The sequence below is a fragment of the Salvelinus alpinus genome, chromosome 35 (assembly GCF_045679555.1).
Source record: "Salvelinus alpinus chromosome 35, SLU_Salpinus.1, whole genome shotgun sequence".
Classification (NCBI taxonomy): Eukaryota; Metazoa; Chordata; class Actinopteri; order Salmoniformes; family Salmonidae; genus Salvelinus; species Salvelinus alpinus.
The window spans coordinates 19,312,671-19,335,092 of record NC_092120.1 but is presented as its reverse complement, the minus strand read 5'-3'; the positions used below and the strand labels follow the sequence as shown (position 1 = coordinate 19,335,092).

Sequence of the window (22,422 nt, the reverse complement as noted above, 5' to 3'; positions counted from 1 at the left end):
TATATATTTCTTTTTGCCATTTATGAATGTGTTATTCAAGGTGTTTCTATGGGCTATAGTAGTAAAGGTCAAATTCAATATTTTATTAAATAATACAAAAATAATAGAATCAGAATTAGAATAGAATTAGAATAATCTTTGATACCTAACGGGGTCCTTAAATTCGAAATGATCAATGGTATGACCCTCTTAAAAACAAGTCCATATGTTAGCTTAGACTTTTAGAGGTTTAAAATATATTTAAAACCTAATACTTTTAGACTTTTGCTCAAGTAGTATTTTACTGGGTGACTTTCACTTTTACTTGAGTCCTTTTCTATTAAGGTATATTTACCTTTATTCAAGTATGACCATTGGGTACTTTTTTTACACACACACACACACACACACACACACACACACACACACACACACACACACACACACACACACACACACACACACACACACACACACACACACACACACACACACACACACACACACACACACACACACAGTTTTTTTTACTGGGCCCCCAACTCCAAGACATCACTCGACATGCTTGGAGTCTACATTGTCACTGACAGCTGTCTGCACTCTACTGCACCAGTTAAGTGAAACGTAACCACGGACAACACCACTAGAATGTATGTAATAGGAGGCTGAAGTAAGTGTTTAAAAAGACTCAAGTAAAAAGTATCCATATTAAAAGTGAGACGAGACTCAGCGGTGCATATTATGTTTGAAATCAAACCAAAAAATATGCTTTATATGATCTGTATTCCGTTCAACAAGAAAACACTTTCATTTAACAGGTATATCAATTCATAACATAACATGCGGGTATTTTAAAAAGTAGCCATGACTTTGACAAAATTGTAACGTCTGTAAATATGCCACACTGAACAATATCACAGCAAGAATCATTGCAAAATCATTCTAAAATCGTACAGTATAAGTCTCAGGTTTTGTGTGAAAATGAATGATCATTGAAAATGATCTAAGCACAAAGATGCAATGCAGTAGAGGATGCTCTGACAATGCGGGAAAGACGTCAGATGACGTTCAATAACATATAGGTAAGAATAACATTGTTTGTTTCTTCCTTCAATATGTGATTTTCAGTTTATATAATTTCATCATTCATATTTTTGAAACAGACACATAAGCCCATTTACATTATCTCCCCCCTCTCTTTCTCTCTCTCTCCCTTGTATCTCTCAAACTGTATAAGACTACTTTTCTCTCTCTCGATCATTCTTCCATCCACCCTGTGTCGTCAAGCAATCATGTTCCAGCCCATAATACTCCGCTCCATCAGCGCTGTTGCCGTGGTACAGCCGAAGGCTTCTCTCTCTGCGTCCTCCGGGGTGGACCCTCTAGTGTGCTGTGAAATACATGTGTTAACAATATTAAACGTGACAATGTATCGCTAACTACTTTATATTACATAGTTCCATGTATTTTAAATATTATTTCCATAGCTAGGAAACCTGATTCAACTTGTAAACTATTCATCAAGCACTTGAATAGGCAAATCAGGTGAGCTAGTTCAGGGCTACAACAAATTGTAAAAGGGGAGGTTTGAAAACCACTGGTCTACGTGACCGTTCAGGAATACACAGTGTGCAGAAATCCCCTTCTATGATTCTACTAGACAGAGCAAAAGAGTAGTTACCGGTTACACTGGCAGTAGTCGTTGGACTTCAGGGGCACTCTGATGTTCTTCATCTTCCGGTCTCTTTTCTGAGGGAGAAAAACATGTATTGTCTTTCTCTTTCATTTGCTGTTAAGCACTCGCTCCACCTGAATATAACTAAATCAATCATTAAGTGGGAGCCGTGGGAAGTATGGGTGCTGAGTGTGCTGCAGTACCCACTGTAAAAATCAGAATTTAAAAAAATATATTAATAATAATATACTGTATTTTCTCACAACTGTAGTGCACTAGGCCTTTACTAGTCCTCTATTAGCAGACCGATACAGCATTCTATTGCGCTGACAATATTTTTTAAAATAAATATATATTTATCACTTTGCTTATATGCTTATAGATCACTTTGGTTTCTAAGTTTGGCAGTGACATTTTCATTGATCCCTCTAGACTGTCTCCTCACCTTCATTCTTTTGTTCCTGCGGTGCAGGAGAACAGTGGTCACGATGAGTAAGACCACCACCAGGCATCCTGCTCCCACTGCCACCCACACCCACAGGCTTAAGTCCAGCATGGACACCAACTCAACGGACTGCTGGCTGCCTTTGGTACCTGAGAGACACACAACCAGGGAGCACCTCAGTGAAGACCTCAGAAGTGGCAACTCACCCTCAAAATCGCCGTATTTGTCACGCCCTGACCTTAGAGATCCTTTTTATGTCTCTATTTTGGTTGGTCAGGGCGTGAGTTTGGGTGGGAATTCTATGTCTAGTGTTCTATGTTGTCCTTGTTTTGTATTTCTATGTGTTTGGCCTGGTATGGTTCCCAATCAGAGGCAGCTGTCTATCGTTGTCTCTGATTGAGAACCATACTTAGGTAGCCTGTTCCCACCTGTGTTTGTGGGTAGTTGTTTCCTGTTTTGTGTTTTGTCACCTGATAGGACTGTTTCGTTTTTTCGTGTTTTCTCCTTTGTTATTTTTGTGTTCAGTTTAATAAATTTAACATGGACACGTACCACGCTGCATTTTGGTCCGATCCTTCACACTCCTCGTCAGAAGAAGAAGAAAATCGTTACAGTATTGACGTCAATGCACGGTTGACTCGAAATGTGGCATTTCACACTTGTGAAGATAGAATTTGCCATAGTTTATTTTGTGAATAATTGATTTTATTGAATCACTTTAGATTAATGAGAAACAATAACGTTTTATTTTTGTAACTTTTTGAACAACCCCTCCTCCCGTCCTGAATTGACCAATGTTAAGGAGAGATTGAATAAAGTAGGAGCTTCCAATACCTTTACCATGAGGAAATGAAACAATGAATCAGTAGTCGGTGTTCATAAAGCAGTGATACTCACAGTGATTGCAAGTTGTCACTGCGCTTACATCAGAGTTAGGTCCACTGTGCCCCTGCCCATCATCTTGGCCCTCGTTCGGCAACAAACCTGGGAGAGAAAAGATAAAAGCATTGTAATATTCATTACTACCATGGTTGTATTGGGGATGCTACCACCTATTACCTACTTCTCACGTTGATGGTCTGATTCTCTTTGTGTGTCTTCTCAGCCTGAGTAATCTGACATGTCCATTCTCCTGTGTCTGACAGGGCCACAGAGCTGAAAGAGACAGTCCTAGAGCCAGGTCGTCCAGGGGCCCCTTCCACCTTTCCACCTGGACTAAGCCACTCCACACTGGGCAAGGGATCCACTCCTGTCACCTGGCACTCGAGGATAGCATTGTTGCCTTCGATGAGTTCATTGGAGGGGTGGACCTTGACTGGTTCAGACAGGGGAGGGAGAAAGGGAGAGGGAAAATAAAGAGGGAGGGGTAGAGTATGACAAGAAAGCGAGGAGGAAAAGATAAGGAGGGAAGAGACAGAGGGAGAAATGTCTAAGGAGAACACAGAAGCTTTCGCCACATGAATTCTGCCATTAGAATTTACCTCTGGTGCAGACCTGGGTTCAAATACTATTTTAAATCTTTTAAATACTTTGAGTATTTGCTTTAGCCTGCCTGGAGTGCTAAGTGGGTGAGGATTACACTTTTGAGACATTTATATTGGTTCCATTGCAACATGGAAGCTCAATCAAGCACAGATACAGCATTTGAAATGATTTCAAATAGTATTTGAACCCAGATCTGCTTGGGTGGTATCATTCAAGTGTACTAGCAATAATAATATCACTTCACTATCACTGCTATAAAAACTGCTAGTTTGCAGGACTGGTGTCCACATTCACTTGCTAAACACCCCATAACCCTATGCGGAGTGACACCTGTGACAATGTCGAGTCTGTGAGGCATCCTTTTCACGTCCACCATACAGATGTAAAGTCCGGCGTCACCATCATTTAGAGCAGAGATTTCCAGCCCGTCCCCTCTCACTTTCGCCCTTCCAACCATGGGAGCATTTCCTGACATGGGGAAAAGACAAGGACTCTAATGAACACTTATTTTTACTGCTACTTTTTCATGAAATAACCCATTTATTTCTTTGTAATGATCTCTTTTCTATCCACCTTTCCGCTGGTTGCCAGTATTTCCTTTAACGTGGAAGATCAGAACAGATTCACTTCCACCCACAGCTTTATGACTCCACTCTACATCCTTGTTAGACGTCTTGACTCCACAATCAATTTTGACAGAGTGCCCCTTTGTCTTGTAGATCACCTCACCCACCACATGGAGAATGCACAGGGCTGAGCGGAGAAAGAGAGAGAGAGGGAGAATAAGAGAGGGAGAGAGAGAGTACTGCAATCCCTTTATTATTATTAAAGTACTTCTGTTACTTGTATTATAATGTATTATTAACTTTCCATTTCAATAAAGCATACTGAATTGAAATTGAATTGATAGAGATGTATCTGTTTATTTATTTTCCCTTTCATACTTCGACTATTTGCACATTGTTACAACACTGTACATAGCCAATAATATAACATTTGAAATGTATATATTATTTAAAAACTTTTGCGAGTGTAATGTTTACTGTTAATTTCTGATTGTTTTCTTTCCCTTGTTTATTTCCCTTTTGTTTATTTTCTATTCCACTTTGCTTTGGCAATGTAAACATACATATGTTTCCCATGCCAATAAAGCCATTTGAATTTAATAGAAAGAGAGAGAAGAGAAAGATGTGTGTGTGTGTCTGTGTGTGTGTGTGTGTGTGTGTGTGTGTGTGTGTGTGTGTGTGTGTGTGTGTGTGTGTGTGTGTGTGTGTGTGTGTGTGTGTGTGTGTGTGTGTGTGTGTGTGAGGGGTAAGAGTAAGAGTACAATGAATACAACAACATTTTAATATTTCAATCATGTAGTGTAGATCTTTACCCACCGAACACAAACCAGGAGAAAGTCTTCATATTGGACATTTTATCTGAAATCTGGAATGCAAATTTAAATGACATTCATGCAGTCAAAATGCATAGAAGATTTTAAGGAGAGATTGACACTTTTGAAACATCTAAAATGTAAAGTATATTCTATAAAAATGATCTTAAACCTTTGTTTGGCTCAAGTACATTTCTAAGTAGAGTTTAATCTAGACTTTATGTTCTTACATGGCTTCTGTTTGAGCAAACTTGTGGTTTCTAACCACAAGGCTACTTCCCCTCTCTCTCTAACATTTATATATGTATAAAAAGATAAAACATCTGTGAAAAAGTCAAAAGAGTCAAATGTTTCTTTGCATGACTAGAGCTGTGATGATAGTTTTCAGAGCAGGGCTAGATTCTTTTCTATCTTTTCATTATTTTCAGAACTTACTCCAAACATTTGACACATTTCAATAACAGGTAGATGTATATATAATAACATTAATAAGCATATAGGCCTCTCTAACCGATAACAACAAAAACGTATGTAATGAATTGTGACTGAGTGTGTAAATATGTATAATCATCATCACCATTATTATCGAAATACTCATATATGAAAATCATTAGTCTATATCAGAGAAAAATACAAATAACTTTGTGCCATAACTCATAGTTCATGGATAGAAATCCCAGTAAATAAATTAACTGAAAATCGATAACAAAGGCAGTAAATATTCTAATTTACAGTATAATATTAGTTACACGTTTTCAAGAATGATATCCCTCTGAAGATGGTTTATTGAATAACAATAAGTAATCTATCACTCCATAATTGTTTTAGTAAATAGTAATTATATATAATTAACTCATTTTCACTATTGATCGTAATAACTTCATTTATTACAGCCGTATTAGTAATTGGGGCAATGCTTGACTACTTTACAATAGTCACCTTTTACTTGAGCAACTTAATTAAATGAAGACCCATTTATTTATAATGATACTGTATGCCTACTTGAAATCGGCATTTCCTACTTTATCAGGTGTTTGATATCGATGTAATTCTTAACACTATCTTTGATAACTTTCAAATATTCAATTATTCCACAAAGCCTATATCTGAAGACCATGCTATTCGCAGAGGTGAATTATAGTCTACTTTAAAATGTACTGTAATTTACTAATAGTAATCATCTTTGTTATGAACCACCTGTAATCAAATAAAACATTTGACAAAATTGCAGTAACCTAATAATTCTTCGATTCGTATCATGATGTATTATCTCACTTTGATCAACTCACAAACGGTGATAGGCTACAGATAATGATTGTTTGATATTGTGTAGGCTGTTGAGTAGGCTGTTAATCTATGGTTGATTTATTTGCAAAGAAGTAGCATAACAAATAAAACGTGGCTAAAAACGTAGATGCCTGCTCGATAAAAGCCTATCCGACAATATCTCTTCGATATACTATTGATCAAGAGCTATTAATTTGCTGTAACTATTATTTTTTTTACATGTCTTTGTGTGTTATGGAACATTATAATAGTCTACTGATTGTGGTGATTTAACAGTTTTAAGGCCAGGCTCAAATGCCATTTTTGCAAATACCTATCAGTTTTGAGATTTTGTTAGCGTTTTGGTCAGTTAATATTTGTATTTTCAAAACTTGATGAAAATGTTAATCATACTACCATCATAAAGATTTTAATGCATTTTAAACACTTTAAAATCGACATACGTCAATATTTTCAAAGCTCACTACATTAAATTACAGATAATTTAAATGTCCATTTCATAGAGAATGTCACAAATTGGACTGACTATATTTAGTAACTTACTTTGAAGAGATGGTGATTCGGTCTAAATAGGCGTTTGGTAGTCTAAGTCAGACTCTTCCCACACCCCAAATAAGAAGCATCTGCGTTAATCAAATTTTAGTCCGGTCCGGGAGTATCTAAACAAAATGACTCCAAAATATTTAGGCTGGTTTCGTCCAGAAAAATGGATCTGCGCAATATGCAAATATGATATACTGACTAATTTGCATATTTGTAAAACATATTTCTGGATAAATGTAATATAAAAAAATATTATATTAGTGTCTAAATTCAACCGGTAAAAGTTGATTATCCGTCCCCTCTCCCTTCAACATTTCCCACGAACTAAAAATAATAAAACTCCTCTCCTCTCTCGGTAAAAAAAACATATAGCCCATGCAACTGAACTAGCTCCGACAAACATATGGGAACATTAATATTACCTGATCTGATTTGTAATTTACCTGAAATTGATTCTCAAAACGTCTTAGGTTACAAAAATCAGAGAAAAAACCCCACGTTGTCCTTTCGCGACAATACACTAATGAGTATGCGTTGAGGATAGTGACGGAGTAGAGCGGAAGAGATCGAGAAAAAACGTCTGCACTTTGGAAAGATTGTGGGTTTACGCATGCTACTTGCCTGCGCCTTCTTTGCAAACTCCTTATTTGATTTTGTATTCACCTTCCACCAGTGACCCAACTTCATAGGAAATTGGCTCCTTACTAAAAGTCCAATCTGCAAAATGTGCTGTATATAGGAAACATTGCATTTGCGCTGAATGACTGCATATAACTAAGTATCGTGACATACTTTTTTTGTGATGATCCTTTGACGTGAACTTGACAGTAATACCACTTAAACGTCTCATGTAAATATAGTATGTTCTTTTGCATTATCAATAGTAGCCTACTTTAAAAATCTACCTTATAAAACCACGCTATTAAACCAAATAAAAGTAGGATATTATCTTTTTTTCCCAGCCTATCAAAATAAATTGAACGGCAAAATTGATATTCAATGATATGGCCTTGGGTCTTCCAGGCATGTGGCCATGAAGATATACACACCTGAAAGACTACTAAAATAGTTCTTAGAAGAGCAGCAGCAAACATAAAATGAGTCAAAATGTAGTATGGTGTCAGGTGTAACTGATATCAACCAATTAACCCCCACAATGATCCCACTCCCACCCTGTGATGAAGACAAGACCTATAGTTGCACTCTCACCACGTGTCACTGGCATGTAAGAGCCCTCAGGAAGATGTTGAGTCTGTGGACTGATGCTAGTGCAGAGCACCATGACTCACCTGGTGTCCCCGGCTCTTCAGTGAGAGCCTGCATATAAGAACCCAGAGCAGCAGGGCCACTCTATGACTAGTGGTCACTAGTCACATCCATCTCAACACAATCACACAACAAGCAGGGGCAGCAGAAAGACATCTTTATTTGTCAGAGCAGAAGTAACAAAGGAACTCATTTGAGCAAAATAAACAAAACAAAAATCAGCCAGATATCACCCTCGCTACACTTGAAAGAACAACCTGTTTGGTTTAGTTTTTATTTAGTTTTTTTTTTTTTTAAATACACATTTTATTTTTTTGTATTTTATTAACGTTTCCCTCTCGATTACTGTGGATGCCAAACTTATGAAAATGCCATGTTGGAACACAGAAGGGGGAGAGAAGGGAGGCAGTGCTTGGCTTAAGAAGCAATAACAATACAACAGATGCTAGTCAATAAGTGGCATGTTGTTCAGGGAAGAGGGGGGGGGGCGGGAACATTGTTGCCATAGACACTGTATAATGATACCAGTATCTATCATGAGTTGATTGGTGTCAGTTGCAAGATGAGTATACACTTAGAAGGGGTGAATACACCAGCAGCCTTCCACCAACACTAGTGTTTGTAAAAAGTGGAGGAAAAAAAAGAAAAAAAGACTTCTCCTTTAAAACACCCCATCCATTCCACCTGCCTGTGTCTGCGTACATAGTTGTGGGAAAAGTGTATTCATTTAAACCCTACATTTGTCAGTTCAGAAGCTTGTGTCAGAGCATTCTTAGTAGCTCAGTGTGTGACAGTGTGTATAATATGTGCATGTTGGCGACCCTCTTCCCCTCCCTAAGTGAAACTCTGCCCCCCTCCGTTCACTCGGTGACTCTCCGGTAGAAGTAGAGGTAACCCAGGTCCTTGGGCGGCTTCTCTGAGGCACACACTTTCTGATCGTTAAAGATAACCCACCTGAGAGAGAAGAGGGAGAGAAAAACACACAGACATGAGAAAACAAGAAACAGCACTTTAAAGCTGTGCCTAGATTGTTATAACCACAGAATCTCAACAGCAACACCATGCACCACAGAAGTGGGCATTAAGTAGAACGACATTCATGTATCAAGTGTGTGTATAAAAGGAGTGGTTTCTTCTATATGAAATGAAGAGAGAATGGCGCTTACTGTTGGTCCTTCTTGATGTGGCAGACGTAGTGGCCGCACATAGTGCTCGTGCCCATGTGACTGATGAAGGCAAACAGCTCATACTCTGGAAGAGAGGAGGATAGAGGAGAAAAAGGAAGACGTACATAGTAGAGACATCAGTGACAGTGCATCTATACTGCAATTGGACATCAATTTCAATACAGCGGGTGTTTCAAATGGAAAGATATGGACAGACAACAAATTGGAGTATGTGCGCATTGTCAAAACACATGTAATATGCTTTCCACAAATAGGAAATCATTAACCAATAAATGTTGTGGGAAAAATTAAGTATATTCTTTGTTTTCCAGGAGTGCGTACATACAGATGCTTTGAAGAGAATATTAAAATATGTTCAAACGTCCAACCCAAACTGGACCCACTCCCCTTCACCCGCTTCCTCTCGCTGTTGACTTACTGCCGGGCCCGTCTCGGACTTTAGGCCCAGGAGGGGGCTCTCGGGACCCCTCGCTCTCGGCGGCCGAGCGGCCCCCCTCTGAAACCTCCATGGACTCTAGATCATCCAGGTGGGAGAAGATCCAGTCCACGGCGCGCTCTAGGACGTTACTCTGGAAGAGGAGAGGAGAGACCACTTGGTTAAAGGTTGGAGACCTGACCAGCAGCACAAATGAGTGTGAACTTCAACCGTGTGCTAGAATAGAGTATATTGTGACAAAGGTCTAATCATACCAGTAAATTCCACGAGGTGAATGCAGCTACTGAGCATGTGCGAAATCTCATTGCAGTTGTATTATTTCTTTGAAGCAACATCAAGGAGTTCTGTCACTACAGCAGTGCTAGACGTGAAGGGGAGTTTATTACATTCATAGTAATGGTAAGGGAAACAGTCTCACCGTGGCCCTCAGTGCTCGCATGGCCTGGTCTCGGCTGAAGCCCATGGAGACGATGGTTGCTAGGTGCTCCTCAGAAAAGCTCTCTGTGGGCGTGGTCCCGGGAGCGGAGCTGGTGCCCGGCAACACCAAGGGAGCGGAGAAATCTGCAGCCAATCACAGAGGGGGAGGAAACGTGAATATAACGTACATAATGAAATCAGTTACATGCTTTCGTGAAATTACTATTGTAAAACAACGTTGCTGGAAATGACTAATTGGTTCTACTTCACGGTCAATCACATGGCAGTCCATACCATTTAACTTACACTACCGGTCAAGTTTTATAACACCTACTCACTCATTCCAAGGGTTTTTTCTTTATTTTTACTATTTTCTACATTGTAGAATAATAGTGAAGACATCAAACTATGAAATAACACATATGGAATCATGTAGTAACCAAAAAAAAGTGTTCAACAAATCAAAATATTTTATATTTGAGATTCTTCAAATAGCAAGCTGATAGCCCTATTTGGTAAAAGATCAAGTCCATATTATGGCAAGAACAGCTCAAATAAGCAAAGAGAAACAACAGTCCATCATTATTTTAAGACATGAAGGTCAGTCAATACAGAACATTAAGAACTTTGAAAGTTTCTTCAAGTTCAGTCGCAAAAACCATCAAGTGCTATGATGAAACTGGCTCTCATGAGGACAGCCACAGGAAAGGAAGACCCAGAGTTACCTTTGCTGCAGAGGATAAGTTCATTAGAGTTACCAGCCTCAGAAATTGCAGTCCAAATAAATGCTTCAGAGTTCAAGTAAAAGACACATTTCAACATCAACTGTTCAGAGGAGACTGTGTGAATCAGGCATTCATGGTCAAATTACTGCAAAGAAACCACTACTAAAAGGACACCAACTAGAAGAAGAGACTTGCTCGGGCCAAGAAACACTGGGAATGGACATTAGACCGGTGGAAAGCTGTCCTTTGGTCTGGAGTCCAAATTTGAGATTTTTGGTTCAAACCGCTGTGAGACGGCCCTGAATGTCTGAACCGTCTCAGTGCTTCTCCTTCTAATAGGGCGCTTCCCCTTTAATTCCCAATTAAATAGCCAGCATCAGCTGCACAAAAGTGGGGTTGTGATGGTGGTGCGAATGTGGATGTGTTCAACCCTCAGTTCCGAAGCTCCTTTTGTTATGTTGTATTTAAAAGTGTGCTTTGTGGCCTTGTCTCAACTTTAACCAGGATCGGATCCACTCATTTCTTCCTTTGGACTACACATTAGTTGGTCTCCGCTGTTTCGTCGTGGCCTTTCTCAGCTGGAGATCTGTTGGCGGATTGGATTGACTGACTACAACTATTTTGCATACAGTATTTCATTTGTTTTAGTGCGATGTATACCGTGATGATTTATGTGGTCAGTTGTAGTTGAAGACGTGTTGAGATTTAAAACTATGGTTGTGTGGTAAAATAGTTGATATTGATTGTATGATTGAGACTGGGTTTACTCTACACTTTTATGAATGGACAAACATCGCGTGACTAAGGTCACTTGAGTTCCCTGAACTCCTTTACAGGGCTGGACTCTTTTAGGCCTGAGGTACGGGACATTTCTGGAGGAACCAGAGCTCATTATATTGTGTGTGTGATCATTTATGTTGGTAATACAACCCACGCAAAAGAATACAGCTGTTTTGAAGTTATTTCTAATGTTTTTAGGGTTTATGAAAAGTGTATATCCATCCTGACTTTTAAATGAGTCCTTTGTATTGGTGTAGGACTTGACAGACCAGACGGGACTCATTCCCTCCCAAACCAAAAGGAGAAATCAATATTTTCTCTGGTAGGCACAACCTACCTGGCACCCCTATAAACAATAACCTCAAGTCAAAACCGTTACACTCGGTTTGGGTGAACTGATTATCTCCGCATGTGTATTTCCCACCGTAAAGCATGGAGGTGTTATGGTGTGGGGGTGCTTTGCTGGTGACACTGTCTGATTTATTTAGAATTCAAGACACACTTAACCAGCATGGCTACCACAGCGTTCTGCAGCAATACGCCATCCCATCTGGTTTGCGCTTAGTAGGACTATCATTTATTTTTCAACAGGACATTGACAAAACAAACCTCCAGGCTGTGAAAGGGATATTTGACCAAGAAGTAGAGTGATGGAGTGCTGCATCAGATGACCTGGCATCGACAATCACCCGACCTCAACCAAATTGAGATGGTTTCGGAGTCGGACCGGTTTCGGAGTCGGACCGCAGATTGAAGGAAAATTAGCCAACAAGTGCTCAGCATATGTGGGAACTCCTTCAAGACTGTTGGAAAAGCATTCCAGGTGAAGCTGGTTGAGAGAATGCCAAGAGTGTGCAAAGCTGTCAAGTCAAATGGTGGCTATTTGAAGAATCTCAAATATAAAATATATTTTGATTTGTTTAACACGTTTTTGGTTACGACATGATTCCATGTGTTATTTCATAGTTTTGATGTCTTCACTATTATTTTACAATGTAGAAAATAGTCAAAGAAAGAAAAAGCCTTGAATGAGTGTAGGTGTTATAAAACTTTTGACCGGTAGTGTATATTTCTCAACAAACACCACCCACTTACAGCCCTACATCCATGACAGACACACGTGTTTTATGGTATATTTGGCAAAACTGATCCTCCGTGACCTACCTGGGTCGTCCATGTGCCCCATGACCCAGTTCATGGCTGCGTCGATTCCAGTATTCCCAGTATAGTACACAGCCTTCCTGCAGGCCTCTAGTGGGAATCCCATCTCACACAACTGGGACACGGTAGAGTCGTCCAGGACTGGGGCTGAGAGAGAGAGTGAGGAGGGGAGAGGGTCTAATTATATGGATGCACTCTACAGACAGCAGCAACAATAAGGATGTCACGAACGGTCCTAACAACTGCTGAGAAACTGGACATTTGGAGACGGCCAACAAAATAAAACCACGTTGGCAAACCATATTAAACTCATTCTGGACAATAAGAGCAAAACCAAGTCTCTTTCCCACCATAGAATTGAAATGATAACTCACATCACCTCACTGAAAATACAAAACCAAATTTAAAAAAAGGTGTAAACACAAAAACATGGAGAAAACATAAGAGGGAAAGAAGAAAAGGAAAATATGACGGGACGAAGGGATGAAGGAAGGAAAGGTCAGAAAGGACAGAGACTGACAAAGTAGTGGGGAGTAGAGCGAGTCGTCCTCCTCGTTGCCGTGGGAACCCAGGATACCTTTGACCTCCATGTCAGGGGTCATGAGAGGGGGTGGGGCCACCTCTGGCAGAAGCTCCTCCCCCGGCTGCTGGCCGGTCCCACGGAGCGCAGTCAGGTCCAGTGTGTCGGGAACGTCAATGCTCACGTCTGCAGGGACAAACAAACATCTATTTAGTTGACAGGGACTGGGCCACATTAATCCCACATTTCAGTTCTCACATTAATGGAAAAGTAATTTAAAAATGTGTTGTTCCTTGGACTTGTCAAGCAACTACAATGGAATTTCCCACTTGAATTGAACTGATATCGTCTGTGATAACCCACAGGTGTAGATGTTGCATGTGTATGTAAATGAAAATAAAATGGTACTCAATACAGAAGATCATGTAGACCTTGTTTACACTGTGTGCAGAGCAGACGACTCACCTAGTTTCTTGGGGACCCAGTCCTGTCCAAAAGTGAACTTCTTAACCTGGATAACCATGTGGTCAGGGAAAGAGGCAAAGCGGGTGGTCCTGAAAGAGGGACGAAGAGAGAGCGAGACCAATTACAAACTACATTTTCCCTTGGAAAATGCATTGATGGGATGATTTAATTCAGGATTTTCCAACTCCAGTCCCCGAGTACAGCACACATTTTTGTTGGACCCCCAGACAAACTCACCTGATTCAACTCATTGAGGGCTTGATGACAAGTTGAATCAGGCGAGCCTGTCCGGGGCTATTACAAAAATGTGTGCTGTTGTGGGTAATCGTGGACTGGAGTTGGGAAATACATTTCATTGATTGATAGACTGAGTGAATCGTGTGCGTTGTCATACTTGGTGGCGGTGGTCTTGGCCTGCGCGGCGGAGCTCCAGAAGTCTGTGAGCGTCTCCGGTTCGCTGAGCGCCGCCATGCACGCTGTGAACGGGATACAGGCGCGCACCGGCGCGGGGGTAGGGGCTCCCGACGAGTCTGCCTCCTCACGCTGACGCTCAGCCTCCTGCAGCTCCTCTGATGGAGAGAGGGATAATTGATGTACTCAATTTAAATAAATGTTACTTTGTGAAGAATATATTTGACTTATAAAAACTTGTTGGTTGACTTATTTAATGAGGCTTCAATAAAAACCAAGGGAATTGACACAATAACAAACTACATTTCCCATGAGCCCCTCACCTGTGTTGGTGGCCTGGTCCATGGGCACAGGTAGCTGGAGGATGTAGTCCACCCTCTGTGTGTACTTTGCTTTCTGTGACTGCTGACACACGATCCTCTCCTCTACCAGGAAACGGAAGGCTTCAGATGGGTTCACCCCCGAACGACAGTTTCTCTGAGGTAGAGGTTAATAAAACAAAACTAAGAAAATGGGGTACAACGGGGGGGGGGGGAGACTGATGACAGAAGATGGAAAGACTTTACCTCCACCATATTAATGAAGTGTAATAAGAACTCCTGGGCGTCTTGTTGCCGATTGGTGGAGAACTCCGGGTGGCCCCGCCCAACAAGTGCTTTGAACATACGCGCTGCTATGCCAACCTGGTCACCCTGGAAACCCCCAAAAATTGATTTAGACAATACACATGGAAAATGAAAACACAATCACTTAATGTAAACACAACTAGAAAAACCTTGTCATGTTTGGAGACAGGTGTTTGAGGCGCCAGTGCTACGGTTGCTAGCATTCTGACTTAAGAAAAAGTTCCTGCACAATCTTCTCGTGCTTTCCATTCACTTACTCTGGGTTCAGAGCTGGGTTCAGAACCCTCTCCTGGGTCAGGGGCTGGTTTGGAATACTCGCCCGACAACAGACCATAGCCCAGCTTTGCTCTGAAATAAGGGAGAGATGTTGAACATCAAACAACGTTGGAACAAAGTCAATTTAAAATGTATAAATAGAGGATAATATAAACAGGAATTACTGATCCATCGGAAGAAATCCTATTTCTTAAACTAAACAGTCTTATAAATTAGGGGAAAGTGTTGCATTTTTCCCCAAAATACTTAAAAATAGGTGCTAACAATTACCATCCCTGTATCTTATCTAATGTAAGTCTTGGCCATAGAAATGGATTGTTTTTTCTCAGATAAGTGAACGGTTAGTGACATCTGGTGGAGAAAGGCTGGCCTTCAGACAATGACCTACTGTCCATCCAAACATAACACATGCATCTCACAGTGCCAATGACTATGCATGTGTGTGCCATAACAGTTGTCTGCCAGTGTGACTAGCTTTGAATACACGTGTTATAACCCTGACTCTGTGCTACTTCCAGACACAGGTGTGTGTAGTCTCAAGGTTGTTGGGAAAAGGCAGGTTTAATAAACCGTATTTATGTTTGACGCGAAATGGATAACAACGTTAAGCTTGTGTGAGTGTGTGCATGCTGCACTGAAAAAGAAAATAACATTTGGTGGAAACTCACACTTGGGTTTTGAAGTCCTGGGTGGGGTCGCTTGGAGCTTCATTGAAGATCTTGTCAATGTTGGAGACGTACCTGAGGCGGGGTACACACACACACGACAGAGGGGTTTCGTGAGTAATTTCCAGCACTCTTTTTACAATCTGTCTAAATTGCTCTTTATCTCAGGGCCAATGGGCCCTGGTCAAAAGTAGCACACTAGAAATGGAATAGGGTTGCATCTGGGACGCAGGCTAAGAGGTAGAAGTGATAGACGGTTACTGACTTGCTCTGGAAGTCAGGCACGGTGAAGAGGACTTGCATGACCGAGTTGAGGTAGCAGCTGTTGCCCAGGTTCTTCATGCCGGTGAGGCCGGGGCCCGATAGAGGCCGCAGGGTGGCCCCTGACTCCTGGATCACCTCCCACTCCCCCACACGCTGGTTCACCGCTATCTCCAGCTCTGTCATCGTGTGCTCCGTCTGCATGGGAGGGAGGGAGGGGAAGACCGGTGTCGAGGAGAGAGGAGAAACAGGGAAGGAATGGCAGGGGGAAAGACAATGACAGATGAACCAGATGGAGGACTGATCTCTAAGTCCCATCTCTAATTTTGTTGTTATAACACAATAAATATGAGCTATTGAAAATGGGGCCAGGCCAGCTTTGAACATCATTTGCCACTTAAAACAACAGTAAGGCAAGTACGGAAAAGTATAGTCCTTATTCATGAAGGAAAATATCTGTTACTAAAGAAGACAAGTCCTTAAACTACAACACTGCAGCAGGAGAGAACCTGCCCTAGAGAACATGTATCTTTATTGATTTCGGCAGTCCTACCTTTTCCATGGTCATCATGTCGATGCCAAAGTGGGACAGGTGTTCGGGGAGCTTTGGATCCAGTACCATATCATCCTCGTCATAGGAGTACACATCTGGAAAGGCCACAGAAGCAAGTCAGACATTAAAAGCTCAAAGAATACAGCCTCTAACCAAGTTACAACTGTCTTGGAGTTCTTTTCCTTTCCAGTGTTTTCTTAAATTGTCCCTTTTCAATAATTCAAGGGTAAGCATGTCAATATGGATTCTGTGACTGCTGGAATATTGGGACTAGTAAGAAGCACTTGGTAAATAAAACAGAATTGTGTTGTTTCAAGTGTCCAAGTATTCGTTTTGTGTTGCCATCACCTGCTCCGTCGGGGGTGATGGTACCCAGTTTGACAGCCAGAGGGTGTCCCGTCTGCTGGAAGTGCAGGAGGGCATGGTTGTTCCCCCCGGAACCATCAAAATACCTGCGACCGCAGAACACCCTTCCGTCCGACAGGTTCATCCACAGGTTCTCCTGCAGGTCACACACCTCACACCGCCAACCACTGGAAGACAAGGATGGCGCGAAGGGAGAAAGTTAGAGGGGTGGGTGGGGAGGGGAGAGGCAGAGAGAAAGGAAGAATCATTGAATGATGGAGAGGAAGACAGAGGGAGAATGAGACATTGTTCATTCTCTGTCAATCATTCACTAAAACACATTTATTTAGGCTACATATTGACAAATTATTTAATATATTAATTACGCCATCAGACCTTGTACATGATCCAAGTCGATGATGAAATGAATGGACATTTATGAAGCAAAAGGAGCAACATTGTCAAGTTCCTTTAAAACTTCACTAGGGTAGAGGGCAGCATTCGGAATTTTGGATGAAAAGCGTGCCCAAATTAAACTGCCTGCTACTCAGGCCCAGAAGCTAGGATATGCATATAATTAGTAGATCTGGATAGAAAACACTCTGAAGTTTCCAAAACTGTTAAAATAATGTCTGCGGGGGGCCTCCCGGGTGGCGCAGTGGTCTAGGGCACTGCGCCACCAGTGTCTCTGGGTTCGCGCCCAGGCTCTGTCGCAGCCGGCCGCGACCGGGAGGTCCGTGGGGCGACGCACAATTGGCCTAGCGTCGTCCGGGTTAGGGAGGGTTTGGCCGGTAGGGATATCCGTGTCTCATCGCGCTCCAGCGACTCCTGTGGCGGGCCGGGCGCAGTGCGCGCTAACCAAGGGGGCCAGGTGCACGGTGTTTCCTCCGACACATTGGTGCTGCTGGCTTCCGGGTTGGAGGCGCGCTGTGTTAAGAAGCAGTGCGGCTTGGTTGGGTTGTGCTTCGGAGGACGCGTGGCTTTCGACCTTCGTCTCTCCCGAGCCCGTACGGGAGTTGTAGCGATGAGACAAGATAGTAATTACTAGCGATTGGATACCACGAAAAATTGGGGAGAAAAGGGGATAACATTTAAAAATAATAATAATAATAAAAAAAAAAAAATAATGTCTGCGAGTATAACAGAACTGATATGGCAGGCGAAAACCCGAGGAAAATTCAAACAGGAAGTATTATTATTTTGAAAGGCTGTTTTTCCATTGAAAGCCTATCCACCATACAAAGACTTAGGACCCAGTTCACGATCTCTATAGCTTCTTCTACATGTGGCCAGTCTTTAGACATTGTTTCAGGCTTTTACTCTGAAAAATTAGGGAGATACAGCACTTTCAATCAGTGGCCAGTGGAAATTTCCAGACATCCGCCCGATCGGGAATGCGCCTTTCTTGTTTCTCCTTTTCTATTGACGAAGCTTTTGTACGGTTGAAATATTATTGATTATTTATGACTAAAACAACCAGAGGATTGATTTTAAACATCGTTTGGCATGTTTCTACTAACTTTTATTGTACTTTAAAAAAAGGTTTCGTCTGGACTTAGTGCCTGGACTTAATCGCCTTGTCCATTCGGATTACTAGACAAAACGTGCAAACAAAAATAAGGTTTTTGTTTATAAAGAGGGACATTATCGAACAAAACAAACATTTATTGTCTAACATGGAGACCTGGGAGTGCCACCAGATGAAGATCAACGGTAAGTGATTAATTTTAATGCTATTTCTGACTTTTGTGAGCCCTCTCCTTGGCTGGAAAATGGCTGTATGGTTTTCTGTGGGTAGGTGCTGACCTAACATAATCACAAAGTGTGCTTTCGCCGTAAAGCCTTTTTGAAATCTGACACAGCAGTTGCATTAAGCAGAAGTTTATCTTTATTCGTATGTTTAACACTTGTATTGTTTATCAATGTTTATGATGAGTATTTCTGTAATTTGATGTGACTCTGCACTTTCACCGGATGTTTGTTTGAGACAATGCATTTCTGAACATAACTCACAAATGTAAACAGATTTTTGGATATAAATATGAACATTATCGAACAAAACATACATGTATTGTGTAACACGAAGTCCTATGAGTGCCATCTAATGAAGATCAAAGGTTAGGGATTAATTTAATCTCTATTTCTGACTTTTGTGAGCCCTCTCCTTGGCTGGAAAATGGCTGGATTGTTTTCTGTGACTAGGTGCTGACCTAACATAATCGCATGGTGTGCTTTCGCAGTAAAGCCTTTTTGAAATCGGACACTGAGGTTGGATTTACAAGAAGTGTATCTTTAAAATGGTGTATAATACTTGAATGTTTGAGGAATTGTAATTATGGGATTTCTGTTGTTTTGAATTAGGCGCCCTGCAATTTCACTGGCGGTTGTCGAGGTAGGACGCTACCGTCCCACTTGTACCAGAGAGGTTAATGCCGGAATGCTCGTGATATTCTAGCCAATGCCAGCTCAGAACAACAACCGAGCCTAACCAGCCTCTCACCTGGGAGGGATCTTGGTGCCGTTGTTGAGCTGCTCGAGTTCGACGGCGTGCCGGGACTCCGCCCGCAGCTCGCCGTCCCACTGCTGCACCTGCAGGGCGTGAGACACTGAGTCTGCAGACATCAGCCCTGCCATGGCTAGAGATACCTAAATCGATATAGAGAAGGTTATAGGTGGTTACAACAAGAATGCATGGTCAATCTATATTAAGTGTAATATCTAGAGCAGGGGTCGTCAACAGGCTGCCCGTGGGCCAAAACCATCCCGCTAGTGGGTTTTTTGCACCCCCCAAAGTTAGTTGGTCAAAAAAATATACTAAATTCAGATAAAATGAGTTTACTTTAGGAAATCTGTTCCCAAGTATTCCCCACACAAAAAAAGAAGTGATCGTGTCTCAAATATTTTCAAATACAATCTCTTTTTGGGCTTAGCTGTGGTCAATTTGCAGTGTCAAAATTATAATTAATTTCCATCTCCCCAACCATTCCCTCTAACATTAAAAAAAAAAGCAGAATCGTATTAGTTTCCAATGCATACACTAACTATGAATGAAGGGATTCAAAACCACATGCCCATGGCAATGAGAGGGCCTCTTTCTAAACACACAACATTTAAGAGATAATTAGCAAAGTTGAGGCAACACTTGAGGTGTTCACCCACAAAGTGTCTCACCCTCTCTCTCACAACATCTGGCATGGTGGCGAGGTCATCGGATGTAACTTCCTGTCTATCAGGGAAGAGGACGACCTTTACTTCCTCCTCATACTGCTCCTGCTCCACATTGAACCCTCCCTCGATCCCTGAGACAGAGAGGAGGAGTGTAAATAGACATTATATCAGTTTCATTGATCTATCATGGCAGAGTCATTTCTGAAAGTTTTGGCTCCAACCGGATAGAATGGAAAATGTTGGTGTCAGCGTCCCTGAAGGCTAGCCTGGGTACCAGTATGTTTAGCTATCATTCCACTCTGTGTCATATTCTAAAAACATGCTTTTCATGACATGGAATACAAGGAGTGGAATGTTAGTAGAAACAGACTGGTACCCAGGCTACCTGAAGGCTGCTTCGGGGTTCTTTGCACCCACAGAGGCCTGTCTGAAAATGTGCTACTGTTAACTCTGCTGTTACCTATGGCTAATCGGGTGGGCTTCTTCTTGGGTGGGTCACCGGATCCAGAGTTCTCATCATCTTCCTTCTGGGGACAGTTCAGATTTAGTGAATTGTGGAATGTCTCCATCCACAAGAAAGGTGGTTCATTCATAGTGTATAATTTCTTATAGACGTTGAGCAAACCAAACAGAAGTAGCTGCCATTTAAACCAGCTGAACTGGCCTGATGGCACATTGTCATTAGATGTTGCCAGTTCCCTGTCATACTGTGTAAAGGTGTATTACTTTTGTACTGTCTAGAGAGCAATAATTTTGATTTCGACACTCAATGTGTTGTTGTTTGGCCACTATTCAGCCTCAAGTGCCTCTATTGCTGGCTAGACTCAGCCAGACTTCAGTAAAAGGCTTAAAGGAACAGTGTGTAACTCACCGGAGCTTTGCGGGTCTGGGAGATGTGCAGGTAAGCCCGCTGTCCGCTCCTGGTGTGGTGTCTATCCACATACTGGCTGCCGAACCCAAGGAAACTGTTCATGCACACATACAGGCCTCCTTCACTCTCCTAAAAAAAATATTTAAAAAAATGCGAGAACATTAAGGTTAGTCATTACATTGGCTGTCTTGGTAACTGGACAGCTGCTAGTTTACCCAACAACCTATTGGGTGTAACCGTACAGTAGTTGAAGTTACCCGTGCGACCAACTCATAACATTGAAGAGCATCATTACAACTGACAGTGTGATCATCTAGCATGCTAACTAGCAAGTTAACGTCAGTTAGCTAAACAGTTGGAATGACACGTCAAGTGGCAGCTATAGTTAGCCAACTGGCTAACTAGCGTTAAACTTGAAAGGTAACGTTGGCTAACTACGTATCGTTACTGTGAGTTCATTGACAACTGGTCGTGATGATATTCGGAAATGATTTGACAACCACTGGTTACAGTAACTAGCTAACGTTAGCTGAATGCTAAAGATGTTAGCTAGCTGGTTAACGTTTCTCAATGTAGCTACAGTAGCTAACTAGTTAACGCGTTAGCTAGCTATTGTTGTTACTAGCTAACTACCAACATAGCTAGCTGTATAACTGGTAATACACAAATAAAAAATATCCAAAGAAAAAGCATATCTAAAAGACAGGTTTAATACGAAGCTAATAACGTTAGATGAGAAGACGGTTACTCACCGGAGAAGAAAATGACAAGGCGCATTCGTCTTTGTGGACACGGTCCCCGGGCCTCGGAACCCGAATTGTAGACAAAACCGACATCAAAACCTCGCTTACCTCCGCCATCTCAAACTAACTAATTCTGCCTTCCAGTCGGACACTGGTTCATCTGAGTTTGGACCCTAGCTTTTGATTCCGCAGCTTTGACTACTGTCTGTTTGTACTGCTCTTCCCCTCTCTCTGTTTGTCTGTCTTCCCCCCAATGAATGGCTTGATGCCCCCCTGTTTGTGTGGACGCAAGGCCGAACGCGCATAACACGCTCCGGGTAGCGTGGTAATCGTAATATATAGAGTACAAACTACCGGACAATTATGCGATGTTGTGTTTGAAAGAGAAACATGAATTAAGTATGAATTCAGATCGCCAATTAATCAAATGTATATTAAAACGTTATTTAACTTCTAACAAAGACATACAATAAAACGCACAGGCAAAATAGACACCATCTGCTTATATCACACATAGCCTTTTCAGTAATTACGGTCATGTTTAAGGACTCGCCACTTCGACGAAGAGAAGGCGAAAATGTCAGGGTTTTTTAAAGCACCAAATGATCTACTGCCACCGCGTGGGTGGAAAGAGAACTTCACACAAACCCCAAATATGTCAATGAAATTGTGGAAAAAGATACAGGATTGGATGTGTCATATCAGCTGCCACCTTTAATGCTGATGAACACATTACTTTGTAGTCAAACAGGGT

General features: G+C 41.6%; 2 protein-coding genes across 6 annotated transcripts; both read right to left on the bottom strand.

Moving 5' to 3' along the window:
- Positions 1-712: 712 nt before the first annotated feature.
- Positions 713-7,370, bottom strand: LOC139564347 (T-cell surface glycoprotein CD4-like). Of its 3 annotated transcripts, none has more exons than XM_071383812.1 (9): positions 7,236-7,370; positions 4,967-5,015; positions 4,158-4,337; positions 3,915-4,052; positions 3,163-3,414; positions 2,997-3,083; positions 2,100-2,248; positions 1,661-1,728; positions 713-1,369 (listed from the first exon to the last, which is right to left on the bottom strand). In XM_071383812.1, exons 2-9 carry the CDS (start codon positions 5,001-5,003, stop codon positions 1,300-1,302), a joined length of 981 nt encoding a protein of 326 aa, XP_071239913.1. In that variant the 5' UTR covers positions 5,004-5,015; positions 7,236-7,370; the 3' UTR covers positions 713-1,299. The 3 variants fall into 3 exon arrangements, with proteins under 3 accessions (XP_071239913.1, XP_071239915.1, XP_071239914.1); XM_071383814.1 differs by having other exon boundaries at positions 7,215-7,318; XM_071383813.1 differs by lacking the exon at positions 7,236-7,370 and adding an exon at positions 6,793-6,914.
- Positions 7,371-8,198: 828 nt separating this feature from the next.
- LOC139564017 (ubiquitin carboxyl-terminal hydrolase 5-like) lies at positions 8,199-22,183 on the bottom strand. Of its 3 annotated transcripts, none has more exons than XM_071383171.1 (20): positions 21,678-22,183; positions 20,926-21,054; positions 20,515-20,581; positions 20,058-20,185; positions 19,387-19,532; positions 16,890-17,074; positions 16,542-16,636; positions 15,993-16,186; positions 15,731-15,802; positions 15,044-15,134; positions 14,727-14,852; positions 14,484-14,637; positions 14,144-14,318; positions 13,750-13,838; positions 13,342-13,470; positions 12,768-12,911; positions 10,100-10,242; positions 9,664-9,814; positions 9,225-9,309; positions 8,199-9,012 (listed from the first exon to the last, which is right to left on the bottom strand). In XM_071383171.1, exons 1-20 carry the CDS (start codon positions 21,783-21,785, stop codon positions 8,919-8,921), a joined length of 2,505 nt encoding a protein of 834 aa, XP_071239272.1. In that variant the 5' UTR covers positions 21,786-22,183; the 3' UTR covers positions 8,199-8,918. The 3 variants fall into 3 exon arrangements, with proteins under 3 accessions (XP_071239272.1, XP_071239270.1, XP_071239271.1); XM_071383169.1 differs by having other exon boundaries at positions 13,285-13,470; positions 21,678-21,927; XM_071383170.1 differs by having other exon boundaries at positions 13,285-13,470; positions 20,515-20,578; positions 21,678-21,927.
- Between the last annotated feature and the right edge of the window lie 239 nt (positions 22,184-22,422).